General features: G+C 42.8%; 1 protein-coding gene across 8 annotated transcripts in view; it reads left to right on the plus strand.

Annotated features, from left to right (window-relative positions):
- Nucleotides 1-19257, plus strand: part of neo1a (neogenin 1a) — a 170145-nt gene that overhangs the window by 128963 nt on the left and 21925 nt on the right. For 7 of the 8 annotated variants that reach the window (XM_058046027.1, XM_058046020.1, XM_058046024.1 and 4 more), the window contains exons 8-13: nt 9400-9634; nt 11206-11360; nt 13779-13927; nt 15710-15848; nt 16995-17044; nt 18557-18701. In XM_058046027.1, the coding sequence (XP_057902010.1) occupies nt 9400-9634; nt 11206-11360; nt 13779-13927; nt 15710-15848; nt 16995-17044; nt 18557-18701 (873 nt within the window). The remainder of the gene's footprint in view (nt 1-9399; nt 9635-11205; nt 11361-13778; nt 13928-15709; nt 15849-16994; nt 17045-18556; nt 18702-19257) is intronic. The other variant, XM_058046025.1, reaches the window with a different exon arrangement.

A 19257-nucleotide genomic window follows, 5' to 3' on the forward strand; every position in this document is an offset into this window, starting at 1 on the left:
GTAGCAAAAAATCTCATGTACCGGATTTTCCGCACTACAAATCGCACTTCTTTCATAGGTTGGCTGTTCCTGCGACTTATACATGAAAAAATATACATATAATATCACAGACAGCCACAAGAGGACACTCTAGACTTCTGCACCGATATCTCCTACTCCTTAATTCAATATTTAAACAGTAGACGTTAGCGTACAAAGACAACTGAAAAGGACACAACAAAAAAAGGACACACCCCCCTAAAAGAAAATGATATTCTGCAGACTACAAGCTGCAAGTAGTGAAATTAGCAGCTGAAAACAGTAATGGAGCAGCAGAGAGAACGTTTGGAGTGAGAAACTTGTTAAACTTATTAAGGACTGGCGTAAAGCACAGGCTAAGAAAACAAAACAGTACTGTAGTACAGTAGTACAGTTACTGTACTTCAAACTGTTTATGTTCCATAAACACTGGACACCTTTTGTGTTCATGTTTATTTTTTGTGTAGCTGAATAACCAGTGTTAGCGTATCTTACACCTATTCAGCCTGTCTAGTCTTTTATTGACGTAATGTCTGTTTTGGTCAAGTAGTTTGTCAAATAAATTACTCACAAAAAATGCGACTTGTATTCCGGTGCGACGTTTTTTTTTCTGCCTAATTATGCATTTTTGGCCTTGTGCGTCTTATAGTCCAGAAAATACGGTAGTTGAATGAAAAGTGGAGAATCCAGCCTCTCACACAAACACCTGGCCAAGAACTGTCGAGAGCAAAGGAGCAGTGGCCGTGATTTAGGTCTTTAGAAAAACACCAAAATCCTCCCATTGCTGCTGTAGTCCAGTTTTGATACACAATTCTTATTTCCGAATGACACTTTCTGGCTGTTGACGATACGGAGCAGTTGACAAGCAGACATTGACTTCCTGAAGTTGTGATGTGCTGAAAAATTCCAAAAATCTCTTGGAAATCTCATGAAGTTCTCTTACCTGATGGTCTACAACAGGGGTGCTCACACTTTTTCAGCATGCGAGCTACTTTTAAAATGACCGAGTCAAAATGATCTACCCACTACAAAAATGCAAAACATCTATTTATTTTCAAATGTATTGAGGATTATTTGTACGTACAATGTATGTTGATGTACCTTACATAACCAAATGAGCCAATATTGCAAAACACACATAATTAACTATTAACATTTTTTGTAATTACCTGAGTTTACTTTGATGACTTGCACTGAATTGAACCAGCCAGGGATGCATAGTCCGGACAGTAGCTGCTGATAGCCAGCCTCAAGCACACTTCCAAATGTTTATCAGTCATGGATAATATCCATATCATAATATCCGTATAATATTCCATATCCGTATGGAAGTGATATGTTTTTTGCCTTTTTACTTGGTCCAGCTCCTTCACTCATTTTAGTGACCATAAACTTTAGCGAGGGCTTTAAAATCTCGCAATTCGCCGACTAGCTTAGCACTTTGCATCACTGTTTACGCATGAGCGGTGACCTAAAGGTCAAAATTCATCTGATTGGTTGTCCTGTATGTCAATCCAGTAACGGGGATGGATGATAGGCTGACATCGTAAGTTCTGCTGCACTTAGAGACGTTGGTTGATTTGATTGGTCGCCCGAAGGGCAACATTCAGTTGTCATCTGAATGGCTGCCCTGTATGTCAATCAAGTGACGGCATTGATGCTGGGATGATATTTTTTTAATGTCACGCCGCGATCGACCAGCGATCGACCAGTACCACCTCCGCGATCGACCGGTAGCTCGCAATCGACTTAATGAGCACCCCTGGTCTACAATATTCAGAAGTGTGAAAAGAAATGAAGAAATAAACAACACAAATAAATGTTACTTCCGTGGCAGCAATAAGCAGAAATGAGTGGCGTGATTGTGCAGCTTCCCTGGAAATGTGTGGTTGTATTTGTGTAGCTCCAAGGTACAAACGCCACTGAGAGCAAAGAAGAAGTATGTTTTCAGGCATCTCCAGAGATGTGCAGCATCATTGGATGTTTTGATGCGCTTGAAAGATGAGCCCAAGAGGCTTGACTTTCCTCTCCCAGACAGCCTGTGGCGTTTACATTGTTTACCATATCTGTACATCTTCATTTACATGCCCGGCGAGGATCTTCATGATATTGCATCGTTTTGGAGGCGGTGTGTGTGCGTGCGTGCACATGTGAGACAGCATTGTTGGATCGAGGGAGCTAAGCAGTAAGCAAGCATGGGGGGGGGGGGCATGGTCCATCGCTGTGCACGTGTGGAGGGATGCTGAATGTATTCATGATTAATTATGAATGCACCATCTACCTTCTATTACAGTCATCACTTTCAAACCCAGTAATGCTCCTCTTTGGTTCCTCCAGGGTTTTTCAGTCTGTGTGGAAAGTTAATGGAACTCAACATGTCCCCTTTTGTTTAGAGTTGTTGGATATTGGTTGTCACTTTTTATGGAAAGCATATTACCCTAGAGTCAATTCCTGGGAGTCTAATGTAAATAGACCCGACTACCCTGGGTTCCCTTGAATTATTGCTCTGTAGTTACGTTGAAAAAGAGGCTCTAAATAACAAGACGTGGCTGATGGATTTCAGAGAGACAGCTGTCCTAATTGCGGCTTGAAAAATAGACCTCCGTGGAAACAAATACAGCCCCTTCCTGTATGTGTTGATTTATCAGCAGGGGGTTCACTTTGTCTGCACCACCATATGAGTAATCCTATTACGTCTGTACTATGTTGTACTTTGGTAGTAGAGTGGAAGCCACTTATCCAACATGGAATCATATCATCTACTTGTAACTTTAAAGGGGAAAGGGTAGTAATAAAGATCTTTTTTCCATCTGATATTGCAGCGACAGTACGTAGTATTGTGTGTGGATGTAAGCTGTGATCCTGGGGTTGGCCTGTAGGTGGCAGTGGTGTTTGCCCGGGAGTTAGAGCCGGGCCAAGAGAGAAGAAGAGTTGCTGTTTTCCCATAAAAAAGCTGATTTGTGTACAGTCAATCTGCCTCATCGACATTCCACTGACTTAACAATATTTCATCTTCTTATCTCGAGCTGCAAATAACAAAAACATTTTGGATTGATTCCTTTGAAACTTGGTGTTTGAATTCATCGTTAGGCCCCAAACGGACCAAATCAATGTTTTCAAAGTCAAAGCTGATGTGTGTAAATATCCTAAATACAAAGATAATAGGTCTGCTTTTATAGATGACACAGGGAAATGTTAAAAAAAAAACATATTTGAGAGGCTGAAATCAAAGGATGTTTACATTTTTAAATGTAAAAATGTTAAAAAGCACCATATCAATATCGGCTACTGAATGATCGGAGCGCCCCTACTAAAAACCATATTTAGTCCGAAGTCATAAACAGCCTTCCTATGCTCCAAGTATGGAAAATATTACATTTATTAACATTGTTAATCAGTGTTTTTGTGGAGTGATGGTAGCTCCCAATTAATTATTCAGATTTTTGGTTGTTTTGAGTCCCATTTTGACTCCTGCTTCATTTACTGTTTCCACCTTCCAGTTGCCTCTAGCACCGGTTTAGCCTTTAGCTCCATGACTTCATGGAACTTTGTGGAGAGGTGGTGCACGGACCCAAGGAAGAAAACATGACATTTTGGTGAGGCCCGTGGCAACGGTAAACGGAATTTTCCTTGAGAGGAACCACAAAGAACCAAAAATGTGCTTTGTTAGCCATTTTTTCATCTTCACTTGAAGCATGAACTTTTTTTTGTGGTCCAATTTCGTTTGGGCAGCACCTTGCAGAGCAGCTCAGATATCATGACTCGTCATGCTCTCTCATCTTGACACTTGTGAAAGTGAGCTGTGGGGAAAAAGAGCCATCGTCATCCCGAGTCGCTCCCAGCTGCCAATAACTTTCCACAACATTTACCTCGGAACCATTAAAGCAATTACTGTTTGTTGTTGTACACTTCTACTGAAGTGAACCCTCATCTTTTTTTATCTTTGCACAGAGGGAACTTATTCTTCTCCTTGATGAGTTTCCTGAAGCACAAGCATGCAAGCGTTGCCATGACTCAAACAAAGAGGTCTGCCAGTGAGCTTGTTACTTGTGTAAAACCTGCAGACCAGGCTTTTGACTACGTTGCTCATTCTTTTTCTGTCAAATCAAAGCAAATGAGTCTGTAATGGACCATTAGCATCGTGCCGGAGCTGTTTCCGATGTGCTGCCCATTACCAAAGACAATTACAAATGGCAGCTTATCCTCGGAAAATTGTGTTGTTGTTTTTTTTTTGTAAGAACCTGGCATAGCCTGCTAGACTTCATCTGCAGTCTCGGTACTGTTTCTCCTGGCAGAAATGAATGCCTTCTTTTAGGGCGGAATTTTAGCCTGAGCCTGACTCTTATCTGTGCGCTCAGACCGTTTGATGAACTACTTAAAGTTAAGCGCCAGGAGTCACACCTCCTGGGAGAAACGGTTAGAAACACAATTTAAAAGTTGTGAAGAGCTTAATTGTGTCTGGATACTATCTGAAACTGTCATTCTCTTTATTTTACGGCACCATTTTTACTATCAGCTATAGACAGGAGTCCCTGGGAGCGCTAACAAAGCTATTACGATATATCTCAAAGAGTTTGGGCAAACAGGTGTCGTCCAAATTTAGGGGAGCTTCTCTCAGCTTACAGCAGCAGTTGTGGATGAGTGGTGAGGAATGCTACCTGTGGATGAGTGCTGAGGAATGCTACCTGTGGATGAGTGCTGAGGAATGCTACCTGTGGATGAGTGGTGAAGAATGAATGCTACCTGTGGATGAGTGCTGAGGAATGCTACCTGTGGAGGAGTGGTGAAGAATGAATGCTACCTGTGGATGAGTGGTGAGGAATGCTACCTGCGGATGAGTGGCGAGGAATGCTACCTGCGGATGAGTGGTGAAGAATGAATGCTACCTGTGGATGAGTGGCGAGGAATGCTACCTGTGGATGAGTGGCGAGGAATGCTACCTGCGGATGAGTGGTGAGGAATGCTACCTGTGGATGAGTGGTGAGGAATGCTACCTGTGGATGAGTGGTGAGGAATGCTACCTGCGGATGAGTGGCGAGGAATGCTACCTGCGGATGAGTGGCGAGGAATGCTACCTGCGGATGAGTGGTGAGGAATGCTACCTGTGGATGAGTGGCGAGGAATGCTACCTGTGGATGAGTGGCGAGGAATGCTACCTGTGGATGAGTGGCGAGGAATGCTACCTGTGGATGAGTGGCGAGGAATGCTACCTGCGGATGAGTGGCGAGGAATGCTACCTGCGGATGAGTGGCGAGGAATGCTACCTGTGGATGAGTGGCGAGGAATGCTACCTGTGGATGAGTGCTGAGGAATGCTACCTGTGGATGAGTGGCGAGGAATGCTACCTGTGGATGAGTGGCGAGGAATGCTACCTGTGGATGAGTGGCGAGGAATGCTACCTGTGGATGAGTGGTGAAGAATGAATGCTACCTGTGGATGAGTGGCGAGGAATGCTACCTGTGGATGAGTGGCGAGGAATGCTACCTGTGGATGAGTGGCGAGGAATGCTACCTGTGGATGAGTGGCGAGGAATGCTACCTGTGGATGAGTGCTGAGGAATGCTACCTGTGGATGAGTGCTGAGGAATGCTACCTGTGGATGAGTGGCGAGGAATGCTACCTGTGGATGAGTGGTGAAGAATGAATGCTACCTGTGGATGAGTGGTGAAGAATGAATGCTACCTGTGGATGAGTGGCGAGGAAGGCTACCTGTGGATGAGTGGCGAGGAAGGCTACCTGCGGATGAGTGCTGAGGAATGCTACCTGCGGATGAGTGGCGAGGAATGCTACCTGCGGATGAGTGGCGAGGAATGCTACCTGCGGATGAGTGGCGAGGAATGCTACCTGTGGATGAGTGGTGAGGAATGCTACCTGCGGATGAGTGCTGAGGAACGCTACCTGCGGATGAATGGTGAAGAATGCTACCTGTGGACAAAGGTCCACAGGTTCACCATACGCAAACACTCTCAGCAGGGCATCTAACCCCCCCACTTGCTCGTTGTCAATGCTTCACTAATTGGAATGGAGAATAGGCTCTTCTCGGCTACCAGCATTCTTGTTCATTCCACATACAGCACATTTCTCAGTTGAATATGAAGACAAATGCTTTACTATGCCCGTCTCTGTCTGGACTGTATTATGTATTGGTAGCCCATATTATGCAGATCTAAAGTAACCTTCTTCATTAAGCCTTAATATCGGCTATTCATTACCTCCGGCACAGAGACTAATGACACAATTAATCAGCTATGAATAGAGCTTGGTGACGGCGGTAGGAGGCTGACATCCCCTTACTGTAACATCCTCAGGCTTGCATGTACAAGACAGATTGGACAGAGAAGGACTGGATACTCTGCTGCATGTCAATTACCTGCAGACAACGCGTTACGATGGAAGCATCGAGCGTCTTAGTCTATCCCACCAGGCTCTGCTTCACCTTTGGCGTATTTGTTTAAGAAAACATGTTGATGGTGGTCAGATTGTCATCAAAGCCTTTATTATTCCTTTTATGTCAAACATGGATACACCTAAGAATGTTAGAATGTTGAATTATTGTGTTAAATTATGCCAAAATAGATCAAATGATGAGGTTTGCGCGTTTGGAAGTGATCCCTGGAAGTAGCTGTGAACGCCAAGTTTCAGAGATTTTTTTCCCAAAGTTGGCTCCCTGTGACATCACAGTGAGCCGGATTTTCTTATGTTGAGGTTTGAACTAACAGGCAGAAGTGGTCGGAGTTGCAGATTCCTGACCAACAAGAGAAAAATATGGGACTTTTTTGTGAACGTGGGCAAAGCTGGACCAGCCTGATGCTTTTCTAACATTACTTGGTCACGTTGAAGCGTCAGAAGCGCAAGTTGCAAGTTTATTCTATTTGTCCTGACTGTGATTATTTTGTGTAAGTGAGCTGTTGTCTGTGTAGCATTATAGAGTGTGCAGTGTGAAGGTCTTCCCTACATGCATGCAATTGACCTCTCTTTGAAGTAAGTCAGGGGCTTGGGAGTATGACCAATCACAGCGCAGTGTGCGGGCCCGGAGGTGGGCCTCGGTTGCAATAAATTAAAACAGACCATTTTGCAAAGCCAATGAAAAGTAGCTGGAATAGGTGTGGATTCTGGAAGATCTAGAAACCTTTCTTTGTGGGTTATTGTGTGTAGCTGCTCTATAGGAGTACTATACAACCCAATATAAAGGGCCTAAAAATAAGCATAATAGGTCCCCTTGAAGAAGCAGAGTATGATGCATTTACCGTACGGAGTTGGAGCGACAAGCTAGTACGTACTCAGACAGTCCCATTATCATGTGTCTAATGTGTGACAGCGAACAGGTAGCACCAAATCAATTTGTGGCGGGCCACAATAATAAAGGAATGTATGGGAAACACCAGCATAGACAAACACAGAAAGATCTACACCTGATAACACCTCCTTAGAGTGAACCGAAGAGTCAAATGTTTTTGTACACTAAGGATAAGGATTCGACTCTGTCTGAGATGACTGCAGTGTCATATTAATGGGGCTCATGATTGTGGCTGTAGTTACACTCCGTGAAAGATCTCTTATTAGTTTGTGTCGAGATGTATCAGACTGATCCTGTTTGTCATTCGCTGTGTGCATACGAGTCCTCTTGTGCAGGTTATCACGTGTTAGAAAATACTGTAAGTGCACATCTTTCATCTGGCTCCAAGTGGACATCTGAATTGATAACGAAACATTGAAAGGCAAATTAGTGGTTTCATCCTAGCGGCGCGACAGATAAATACACCGGCAGCCGCTTGGAACTTGACGCATTCATTCCAGTAATAACAGACGCTCCACTTGACATGCTACTTTGCTGTATTTATGCTTTGCCCCGTCACTTCCCTGGACCCACACACAAAATGGAAATGTCATACGCATTGACATTCCTTTCCATATGGTTTTGTTTCGCCCACTTGCCGAGCAAATGGAAAGCAGAGCTCGCTGCGTCTTGCCACAGATTGTTCTCCCCACCTCTGCTTCTCCTCCGAAACCCTTGTCAGTTTAGAAGCACTTTCTGCAGCCAGGCTGTGGAATGAGGTGGATAAGTGTTTGAAAACATCATCTGCTGTGTCTCAAAGGAGTACACAGCCTTCGTCATGAACCTTTGTCTGCTGTACCAGAACATGCACATGGGTTCTATGGTACATTATCATTTAGTGATTAGATTAGATTAGATTAGATTAGATTAGATTAGATTAGATTAGATTCAACTTTATTGTTATTGCTCATGTCACTTGTACAGGGCAACAAAATGCAGTTAGCATCCAACCAGAAGTGCAATTTTTATAAGTACATTAGTATGGACAGATCTATGTAAATAAAACTATACAGGCTATGACTATAATACAGTGAGGATATGTACAGGGATATAAATGACTATAATATGGCTATTGTAGATTATACAGATTATAAACAGTATGGGTATGACAATATATAATAACAGTAATATATACAGTATTGCAATGGAGTGACTAGGGTATGGAAATGACTATAATATGGCTATTGTAGATTATACAGATTATAAACAGTATGGATATGACAATATATAATAGCAGTAATATGTACAGTATTGCAGTGAAGTGACTAGAGTAGAGTATGGTTATTGCAGATTATATAAATTATAAACAGTATGATCAATGAATCAACAGATAGTATATGTACTATCTGTGATCCCTCCTTTATCGCAGCTAATTGGTTCGGCACCGAATGTTGAAATGTGAAGTAGAATTTCTTCTGTATAAATGGAATATTTTCATTGAAAATCACCGTCTAAATATTTTTTTGACATTATTAGAGCCTTCTGGACATGAAATAACAGCCCTATAGTCACATTCACACTCATATTACCCAACAAAGTCGCTAAATACGTGCCTCAAAGTTTGAGTGGCAGTGTGGTGACTGACAACTGTATATATATATATATATATATATTACAATAATTTTCTTTGTAAAACAATAATTGACAGGAATTGTGTAAATGATGTGTATACATGTTATGTCATTAGAAAGCAGTTTGTACAGTAGATCTGCATGTGTAGTTTCCCCTTGTATTGTGTTTTGTCAGCTTTGTGGGTGCAGTAGAACTGTTTTATTTCTGTTCCTTGTCACACCAAAAGTCTTTTTTGTTACGTTGTTGTTATTTTGTTTTTTCTTCTGTTTTTGTTTCCTTCCTTCCTTTCGTTTCACCGTCATTTCCATTTCACCTCCTTTCCCACTCTCTTCAAAACTGTTCTCCTTTTCTGCACACTATTTCTCCCTTCTCCACCCCACACCCCCCCCCCCACGCCACCCCCCTGCTGCCACTGTTTCCCCGTATTCCCCTACCCTTCTCCCTCCTTCCCACTTCCTTTTCCCGAACCCCAAGACGAAGCCCTGCCCCCTCTTCCTCCCCCCTCACTGACTCCTAACACTACTGACCATGTAACACCAGGCTCCGGAGGTCCAGCCGGTAAAGCAGGGCCCACTCCCTCCGCCCCCCGCGACGTCGTGGCTTCGCTGGTCTCCACCCGCTTCATCAAGCTTACCTGGCGCCCGCCGGCTGAACCACATGGAGACGAGCTAACCTACTCTGTTTTCTACAGCCAGGAGGGCACAAGCAGGTAATACACAGTCCACATTGTGGTTGTGGCCGCAGTGTAGCAATTTACCCACTCCTCTGTGGGGAACCTCCACGGGTGTCTCAGGGCGCCCTGAAGTATCACATTTAACATCAATTCATTTGGCCAAATTCGTGGCTAGGAAGGGTTTTTATTCAAGTGAACAAACAACTTCACCTCAAACTATGTTTTGTCCTTGACCTTGTGGGAATATGCTAACTTTTGGTTGTGTGAGTTACAGAAAATGAAAAAGAAACGTTTCACATTCCAATGTGGAGTTCCTCACACGGAAAGCAGTGGTGCATGAAGTATACCGTATGGAACCCTTGCTGTTTTAGGCTTATCAGCCATGGTGGGCTTTTTGGACTTATTTATTCTTTCTTTATTAAATATCCAGAGTGTTGTGCTTATGAAAACATTGGCTGGATTTGAACATCTCCGTGAACTATGGGGGAATCTGGGCTAAAATGGAAGCAGCTTAGAAGTGGCAGGTCATACATTCCTGATCAAAATTTCAACATTTTGTTTGAAAATTTTGATCTTAAGGAGGTTCGGAGTCAATGTGAAAAGAAGAAATGGGAGTGAGACAAAAACACTTTATTGCAAACAACCATTAAAGTGAAAGTTCATCAACGTTACTTCAAAATGTACTATATTTATTATATTATTGCAGTCGGATTGTTGTGCTTCATAAGCAAGGCCTCTGGCCGTGTCGTTGCTGCTGACGTCGGATGCAGGAAGATAGTCATTTTCCATTTCTTCAAGGATCTGAATGGTTATGGAGCAAAAAAAGTCAAGTAGGAGACCCTAAAAATCTCTCCGTTCCTGAGCCGAAGGATCCAATTAGCTGTCACACCAACGCACGGGGCGACCCTCGGCCCAAATGAAGGTTGTTACTGGTGCCGAGTGGAGTCCAATAACCATCAGACGGCAGAGAGGAGATGTCTCCTTCAACAACACAAAATTGCCTGTTTGCCTGAATTTTTTCACACGGCACAGTTGGGGGGCCATGGGGGGGTTGGGCAATGACTGGCTTTTTCAACAGGACAACGCCCACCTGACAATGGACTTCCAGAGGAATGACCTCACTTTTTTTGGACAATCCTGTACGCCCCCCTGATGTAACTCCAATTGAGAAGAGAGCTTTACAAAAATTGACATCATTTCCAGACGGCGAATGGCCTTCGTGAAGCCAGGAGCATAAAGACCTACAAGAAATGGTGGACTTCCAATAAGGTGGCTCGGTAGTGAGATAAGCTTTTACAGGTGGCAGCACCATCCTTAGCAGCTTTTCTACTACCTTCAAGGCGCCCCACTCCCCGTACTTAAGGTCCAACAGTGCAACATGTCAATTCTTGCAGTTTTTCAATTGATCTCAAAACTGGATCACAAGTGTCTATGTCAACTTCATAGATCTTCATAGACCAGTTTGCAGGCTTGAAGGACTGCGTTATGACTGTGAATTCATGCTGACTGTTAACTTATTAGCAACAAAATATGCTTTGTAAATTGAAGGCATTGCATGTGGAAATATAGGGTGTACGTATGAGTGTGTTTATTTGTGTTCTCGTCAGGGAACGAGTTGTAAATACCAGCCGACCAGGGGAGTTGCAGGTCACCATCCAGAACCTGATGCCAGACACCAAATACCGCTTCAGGGTTGTGGCCCACAACATTAATGGCCAGGGAGAAAGCTCTTCAGGGCTGAAGGTGGCCACCCAGGCTGAAGGTGAGACAAACGCATTCCTACCACGGCATGTACACACACACACACACACACACACACACACAGGCATGCAGTTCATCTGTGTGCACGGTAAACACCTCGGTTTGCTGGAAACCAGCTTGTGCTGCGTCACGGAGGAAAACAGGATACAATCAAAAGAAGCACACAAATGTGCAAATAAACCCTCACCCGTACAAATATTCACTCCCGTGCACAAACACGGGCTTCAAACAGGCTGCCACCGCTAAACACACGGACACAGTCGGCCTTTTTAAGGTAGGCCACCCAACAGCACACCAGAGAATTGGAGAGTTCTTTCCTCTTCAGCTGCCTCCTGTTTACATTCAAACATCTCTGAAGTCTTCTTGTGAATGTGCTTCATCCCTCCATCCTGGAGTTCACAAGTATGAATCATAAAGAAACAACGGGACTTAGCAGTCCTTTATTCTCTCTTTGTGTTGGAGTGTCTGCATACTCTTATCTTGGTTTCTAAAAGACTTGAGAATGGAATTTCCCTGCACTCGTCTGATGTCCCTTGGCTCCTGGCAACGTTTCATTCACTGTCACTTTCACATTCAGTGTGTTTGCCTTTGTCCTTGTTTAGAGGGCAGACGGACGGATCAACGCACTTTTAGTGCCAGCAGGAGCCTCGCCCCCCACACCAATGGGGGTGATAGCGAGCAGGGTTTACCTGGACACTATATCTCTGTCTCATGTGAGCTCTTCTCTTCCAATTGGAGCTTAAATGTTTGACCTGGGTGCACACAACCCAGCTCTTCTTCAGAGACTGGCTTAACATGACACATCGGCTCTCAGCCTCCGTGCACACTGACAAATGGCAGCTTCTCCTTCCTGTCAGGAAAAGCCCGAGCAAATCTTACGATCCAAAGTGTGGGGACGTGTGGAGGCACTTGAAACTAAAATGCAGCGTTTTATTTCCCATCCCACAAAAATGAGACAGCATTGTTCTTTTCAATGCTTTTTTTTTTATTTCTCTGACAATGTCTCAAAATCACATGTGGAATTGTTGGGAATTCACTCCCGGAATGGATTCAGGATCCAACACATATGCTAATGGTTTTATTTCATTTGAACATGCATCAGATTCCAATTGAGTGCATCCCATAATCAGTTCCCAGTTCCACATGTCCAAAAGGAGTAGGAAGAAGCAAAGCTTATTAAATCCTACCCCTCCATCTGGTACTTTTACAATCACTAACTGTTACATTTGTTCACTTCATGCTTTCCCTGATACAGTTTAAGGTTTTTATTTATTTTTTTGAATTTTTAAATTTTTTGTCCCGTACCGAAGTACGAGGTGATATGACCATACAATGACATTATGTGTACCATAGTAACTGTCCATAAGTGTCCAAAAGTACTTCATTTTAGATGCAATGGGGTGGGCCCTCTGCCAGCCAACAACAAAAGCTTTATAAATCCTACCCCTCCATCTGGTACTTTTACAATCAGTAACTGTTACATTTGTTCACTTCCTGCTTTCCATAATACAGTTTAAGTTTTTTTTTCTATTTTAATTTTAATTTTTTACTAATGTACCTGGTACCTCGTAGGAGGTGATATGAGCATCCAATGCCATAATGGGTACCATAGTGCGTGTCAATATAGTGATATATATAGCACATCATGACTGGTTCAAGACTCTTCATCCTTGTATTTAGCAAACATCAACTGCTTGTATTGTTTCTTGAATTGGCTCATCGTTGTGCATTGTTTGATTTCCTTACTCAATCCATTCCATAGTTTGATTCCACATACTGAAATGCTATGGCTAGCATAACGTAGTCCTAGCATAGAAGTGTTTCAAATGTACTTCTTCCCTGAGATCATATTTCTCCTCTCTTGTAGAGAAGTATTGGATGACATTTTTAGCTAATTGCTTATTTTTAGCCTTATGCATTATTTTAGCTGTTTGAAGATGAACTATATCAGCAGGTTGAAGTATTTGTGATTTTACAAAGAAGGAGTTTGTAATACATTTTGCTGGATGTTAAAAGCCGACATTTTTAAAAGATTTTAAAAGAATTGCCGTTTATCAACTCCTATAAAGTTAGCCACACAAACCAAAGTCTTTCTAAGTAGTCAGCAGTGTGACCAACCACACCACCGAGAGTGGGCGTGCCGGGAGGCGGGCCGTGGGTGGAATACATTAAAACAGAGCATTTTCACCGAAACCACAAAATCCAAAGAAATACAGGTGAATAGGTGCAGATTCTGGAAGAACTAGTGTGTAGCTGCTCTATACGAGTCCACAGCTCAATACTACTAAGGTATTTCATTGAGGAGAACACGGGAATGTAAACATGGAGGCTAGCCCAACATATACAGTTACAACGATACAGTTTCACACAGAAGCTCAAGTGTTTCAAATCCTGTTCATTTCTGTCCTTTCTTTATCAGTCCAAGTGCCCGGCCCGGCCCCAAACCTGCTTGCGACATCGAATACACCAACATCCGTCGCTCTGAGTTGGGATAAACCCCTCACGGGCAATGGAGAGATCCTCACCTATAAGTTGTACTACACAGACAAAAGCCTTGGAAATGAACAGGTGAGTTACACATGTTGCCAGTTGGGCTCTCTTATGGCAATGATTATTCTTTGACTACATAAAAACGTAAGCGTTGGAATTTTGGTGTTTACCTTTTGAGGTTTTGATGGCTTGGGTAATTGGAAAACTGTGACAAGTGGTATACATTTGTACATATGTAACAGCCCATAGCAGCTCATACAGTATATGATCGAGGTGCTGTTGTATATGACACTGATTGGTTTATGGAAGTATCGTTTAAATGCATTGAATTAGCTTGACATTTACAGCCTTACTCACAGAACATAGAGCTACAAGAGTACGCAAGTAGCATATGTGGAGCATACAATGTAAATGTACCACACGGACTAAACAAAATAAACACTTATACACGAATATACATGCTAGTTTACACTAACTTGTAACCCACAAGGCATGCTGGGTAACTTCATGAAAGCGTGCATGCATGTGGGTTTCCCAGCACCTCAGTTACACATTAGTTGTAGCGGAGTCAAAGCTTCTCAATGATAACAGCGACGGATGTCCTTTTGTGGGAACTAAAAGTTCCCTTTTATTGACGGTCACGCTGTACCAACAACGTAAGGCATTGATATTACTTCTCTCTGTTTAACTGACAAAATGGCTGACAGAACATCCTGTTTAGTGCCCTTCAAAATAAGGTACACCCGGTTCACCAAATAAAATACATTTTGTGTACACATTCAGTTTTTATTCAAATAACAATAATTTTAACAATAATAATCATCACAACAATACAAAATGGTTTGACATTAGATGTCAAATAAGTTCCAACATTAGTTGCAAATGCTGAGTTGTGAATATGCAGGGATTGACTGTACTAGAGCGTGCACGGAGTGCCCATCCGTGCACATCTGCGTCAGACATCCGTGTTAAAGTGTTTTTTATTTATTTATTTTTTCATGTTCTCACAATGCTTGCGTGGTTTTTGTGTGGGTTTTCCGACCACATCCCACAAACAGAGGTTAACTGGAGGAATGTTTAGTGTTTCCTGTGATTGGCTGCTCACCAGTCCTGGGTGTCCCCTGCCTGCCGCCCAATGTGAGCGGGGGTAGGCTCAAATGAAGTCAAGCAGTATAGAATATAGAATATGGATGGATGGATGTAAATTGTGTAGAGGGGGTGCTAAAAACCATCACTGCGGTGCATTTTACAGCCTGAACTATAAAATATAAAGTCTTCTTCTTCTGCAGGTAGCCTCTATGGTCACAGGAGTACAATCCAGCTGGTTAGGTGCTGCATTTAGTCGGCCCCAGCAGTTGTGGCATGCCAAGCAGTGAGGCATTAAAAAGTCTTTAATATGATAATATATGAAACGCCATCCAGCGCATTGAGTAATGATGCCTCAGCTCCCAAGAGCGAGCGGAGGGCTTGAGATGAGCCAGTCGAACCTACGAAGTGGAGAGGCTTGCAAAGGAGTGCAGTACTTCAGGGACCTGGCCTATGGCACTAAATCTCAACCAGCACTAAAGATTCTTTTTAATGTATATGCGAGAGTAAAGTTACTGTAGACGATTATCTGACCTAAATTCATAATTTACAATTAGATGGCTGTGGTTACATGATTGCATTTGACAACCTAAGAAGTGAAAGTAGTCCTAGTTAACCAACGTTCATGCAGCAGAGAAGATAATGGTATGCAAGTGGGACACGACTTACCCTATTGTGGGTATAGTTATGGTTTCATGTATTTTGAACTTGGAATTTGCGCATTGTCCTATGTGTCTTTTTGTAACTTTTGAATGCGGCTGACTTATCTTCCAGGATGTGGACGTTGACGGTCAGTCATACACCATGACCGGGTTGAAAAAGAACACGCAGTACAGTTTCCGTGTGGTGGCCAACAACAAGCACGGTCCAGGCGTCTCCACTGATGACATCACAGTCCGCACGCTCTCTGATGGTCAGTATATCGTGGGAACTGGAAGTGTAGTCTGTTTGGTTTCATCATGTCATCGTGGAAGGGGAAAATCCAGCGAGAGTGGAGAATGTGACATGTTATTATCTTATTACAGTTTTCACAAATGTTCACCCTTTTGTGTGAGTTAGCAGTGTTAGTTAACACAAACACATATACCAAGGTTTTTGGCGATGACTGTATGTGCAAATGGAACCATTTTCACAAGTTTGTGATGGGCGTAAATGTACTCATCTTTTAAAATATAAAATAAAATTAATAAATAAATAAAATAAATGTACTCATCTAATGTGCATAATATGACAGCACCAGGCTGAGATTTTGTCAGACCCCTGTCTCCATGATACCCACCTCATCAAGCAAACCCAGTCATCATCATCATCCTTTACTGCGGGATATTGAACACCACTTTTGCCTGCACTGCCATTATTACTGCTGTTATTACATAGATAAATATAAAGTGTCTAGCTATCTCGCTATTATGCCATTTTCATCCAGGTCATTGTTTTCTCACGTCATACAGTACCGCGGGTGGTACAGCGTATGCTGCTATTTCTGCCTTTTTTTTTTTACATTACTACCCCCCCACCACCACCATTAGCAGTGACAACCCATCACATCCCCGAACACAGCGAGGCAAAGCATCAGCTCCAGTATGCTGCGTGCGGACAATCGTGGCGAGCTGACTTCCTGACAAATGCACACGGGGCTTCAAAGTCAACTTGTAAACTTTCCATAGAAAATGTCGCTCAGATTGAAATGACAGACGTCCACCATCTCCTGGTATCAAGTACACCAGGACAATTAAGCAACTTTGACGCTTAAAATGTCAAGAAGAAGCATTAGAATACCATCTGATGTCCGGCGTTGTAATGAAAAGCTACACAGGCAGTCCCATTACGGTATTATGTGTTTGGGAGGAAGGGCAAACAGGGGGAGAATATATGTCCCAATATATTCATGACGGGCCGCCACAAATAAATTCATGAGAAGCATTGTCATGAACATACTGCTACATCAATAACTACAGCCCTAGTATGCCATTTACATAATATTGTGGTCAGTGGCTTCTGTCATATTTGAATACATTTGCATTTTCTGACAGTCATATTGTTTTCTTCTGCATCACAGTGCCAAGCGCCCCTCCCCAAAATTTCACTCTGGAGGTTCAGAATTCAAAGGTAAGCCACAGTTTAAAAGGTTTCTATCTGATTTCCCTGAGTGTAAGCTGCTCGTTTAGTGAAAAATAGATAGTTGATTCCCTGCCAACATTGAAAGAACACAACAGTGCTTTGTGTGCGATTAGCCGCACGACACAGTCCTGCAGCCCCGGCTGGTTAAGAGGGTGTGTGAACCCTCATCGATCGTCTCATCAGCAGCAGGCCTGCCTGTCAGAAGGTTTTATCCTCTGTATCACACTCCATCAGTATAGTTTCAGCTGAAGACGCGCTGCTGTGTGGGTTTGCATACTGCAGATTACAGTGGACGGGCAATAGCGGAAGTCCTATCATTTATAAAGAAAGACGGCGTGATATTATATTTTGAATAGGAATCTTTCACGATCAAACATTTGGTGGCCATCACAATACTAGTTTTTTCTCCAATTGAATCTTCAGCTCCATATTGTTAAGCAGCAAGTTCAGTGTCAAAGTCAGATTTATTACTGTTAGATCCACTCTGGTGTTCCACTGGCTGCAACCTTCACAGCAGGCTCTTGATGAAAACAGGAAGCCGCCCCAGACCGCCTATCTTTTTTGCCATTACATGTTCAAACAGAGGGCTGCGGGCCTATTCCGCAAAGTGATAGACTACATTTTTCTAAAGATGTAGCTCAATCACGTTATGCGAGACAGATGGTGCAAATAGCGAGCCTTATAGCAGAGGGGAAGATGGAAACATCTTCGGGTGCATGCACTGACTGCAGAAATGAGTTTGAAGGCCTTTCCTCCTTCCTGGTCGGTATGAACAGAGCAAGAGAGAGAGAAGTGTCAAAGCAAAGCCAAAAAAGAGCTGTTCAATAACCCTATCACACAGCAGCAGCTTGAAGGAGCACTGGCCACCCATGTCCAGGGAGAGCCGGCTGAGATTTGTGGCTTAGAAAGCACTCAGCTGCTGCTGATGATGTTCAGAAGAACATGAAGATAAGTTGCTTGATGGAAAGGACACGTATTGTCACGATTTGTTTTTAGTTTCTCCCCAGTGACGGCCAAATATCTGGCATCCTTTCCTTGCAAATGTTCCTTGTCTATTGTTTGTTTCTTTGGACCTGCGGTGTTTAATTTGGAATTTATTTATTATGCATTGATGGAATGAACTGACCATAACACTGGGCCAATTTGGAATGGAGAGTCACTTTTTCTCCTCAGCCTCCTTCATGTGACATTTTAAGCTGTGTTTCAAGGGAAAATGGGCAAATGCAACAAGCAAATGGAAATTAGCTAACCCACTTAACACAAATTGAGTTTGTGCATTTTCCTCAAAGGAGCCAGGACGCAGCGTGTGTGTGTGACATGTTCATGCATTCATCCTTTGGTGCAACACTGCGGAAAATGGAAGCGCTGTACTTGCACTATGCATTGTATCAATGCACGCTGTCATTTATGAAGCCTTAGCCTGCAGTCAACAAGTGTAATTGAACTTACTGTACAGTAGGAACAAAGTTTGTTGCACTGACTCTCATTTGCCCTCCGCAGAGCATCATGCTTCGGTGGCAGCCCCCGCCTTCAAATTCGCAGAATGGGGAAATCACTGGCTACAAAATCCGATACCGTAAAGGATCACGGCGAAGTGAGACAGCAGAAACCACCGGGGGGACCCAGCTTTCCAAGCTCATTGACGGTAATGGACACTGACTTTCTGCTTCTGTTACGGTGGAAGGGAAGAACAGAGAGGAACGTAGACATGTATATATACATGTATATATACATGTATATATAAACATGTATATTAGGGTGCATCAAATTTGAATGGGAAATTTTAAATTCATAATATCAATTTGGCTGGCATTCCATTTTTTTTCTAATGAATATAAAAATGTCTTTTGCAAAGTTTTGAGGAAATCCATTGAGATTTAGAGGTGCCACCTCACACATAAACTTTTGTAAAATTGCAGAAAATGTGCAATTGCCAAAAAGTTGACCTGGAAATGTTGAGTACAATGAACTTCGATACAGCATGATTTTCTATACTAGGTTTATCAAAGGGGGCCCAGACCAAAGACCAAGCTGAGACTGCTAGTCTGAAAGGAACTAGTTGTTGAGGGCAGCATCTTAGGAGTTGTGCTGCACAGTGCCTCAAATAATACATGGACAAGTGTATATCACATTATGTAGGACTACAGTACTACTCTCAATAAATATGAGGCATCAGTAATACTGTCTACTCTATATTACTG

The sequence above is a fragment of the Doryrhamphus excisus genome, chromosome 1 (genome assembly GCF_030265055.1).
Source record: "Doryrhamphus excisus isolate RoL2022-K1 chromosome 1, RoL_Dexc_1.0, whole genome shotgun sequence".
Taxonomy (NCBI): domain Eukaryota; kingdom Metazoa; phylum Chordata; class Actinopteri; order Syngnathiformes; family Syngnathidae; genus Doryrhamphus; species Doryrhamphus excisus.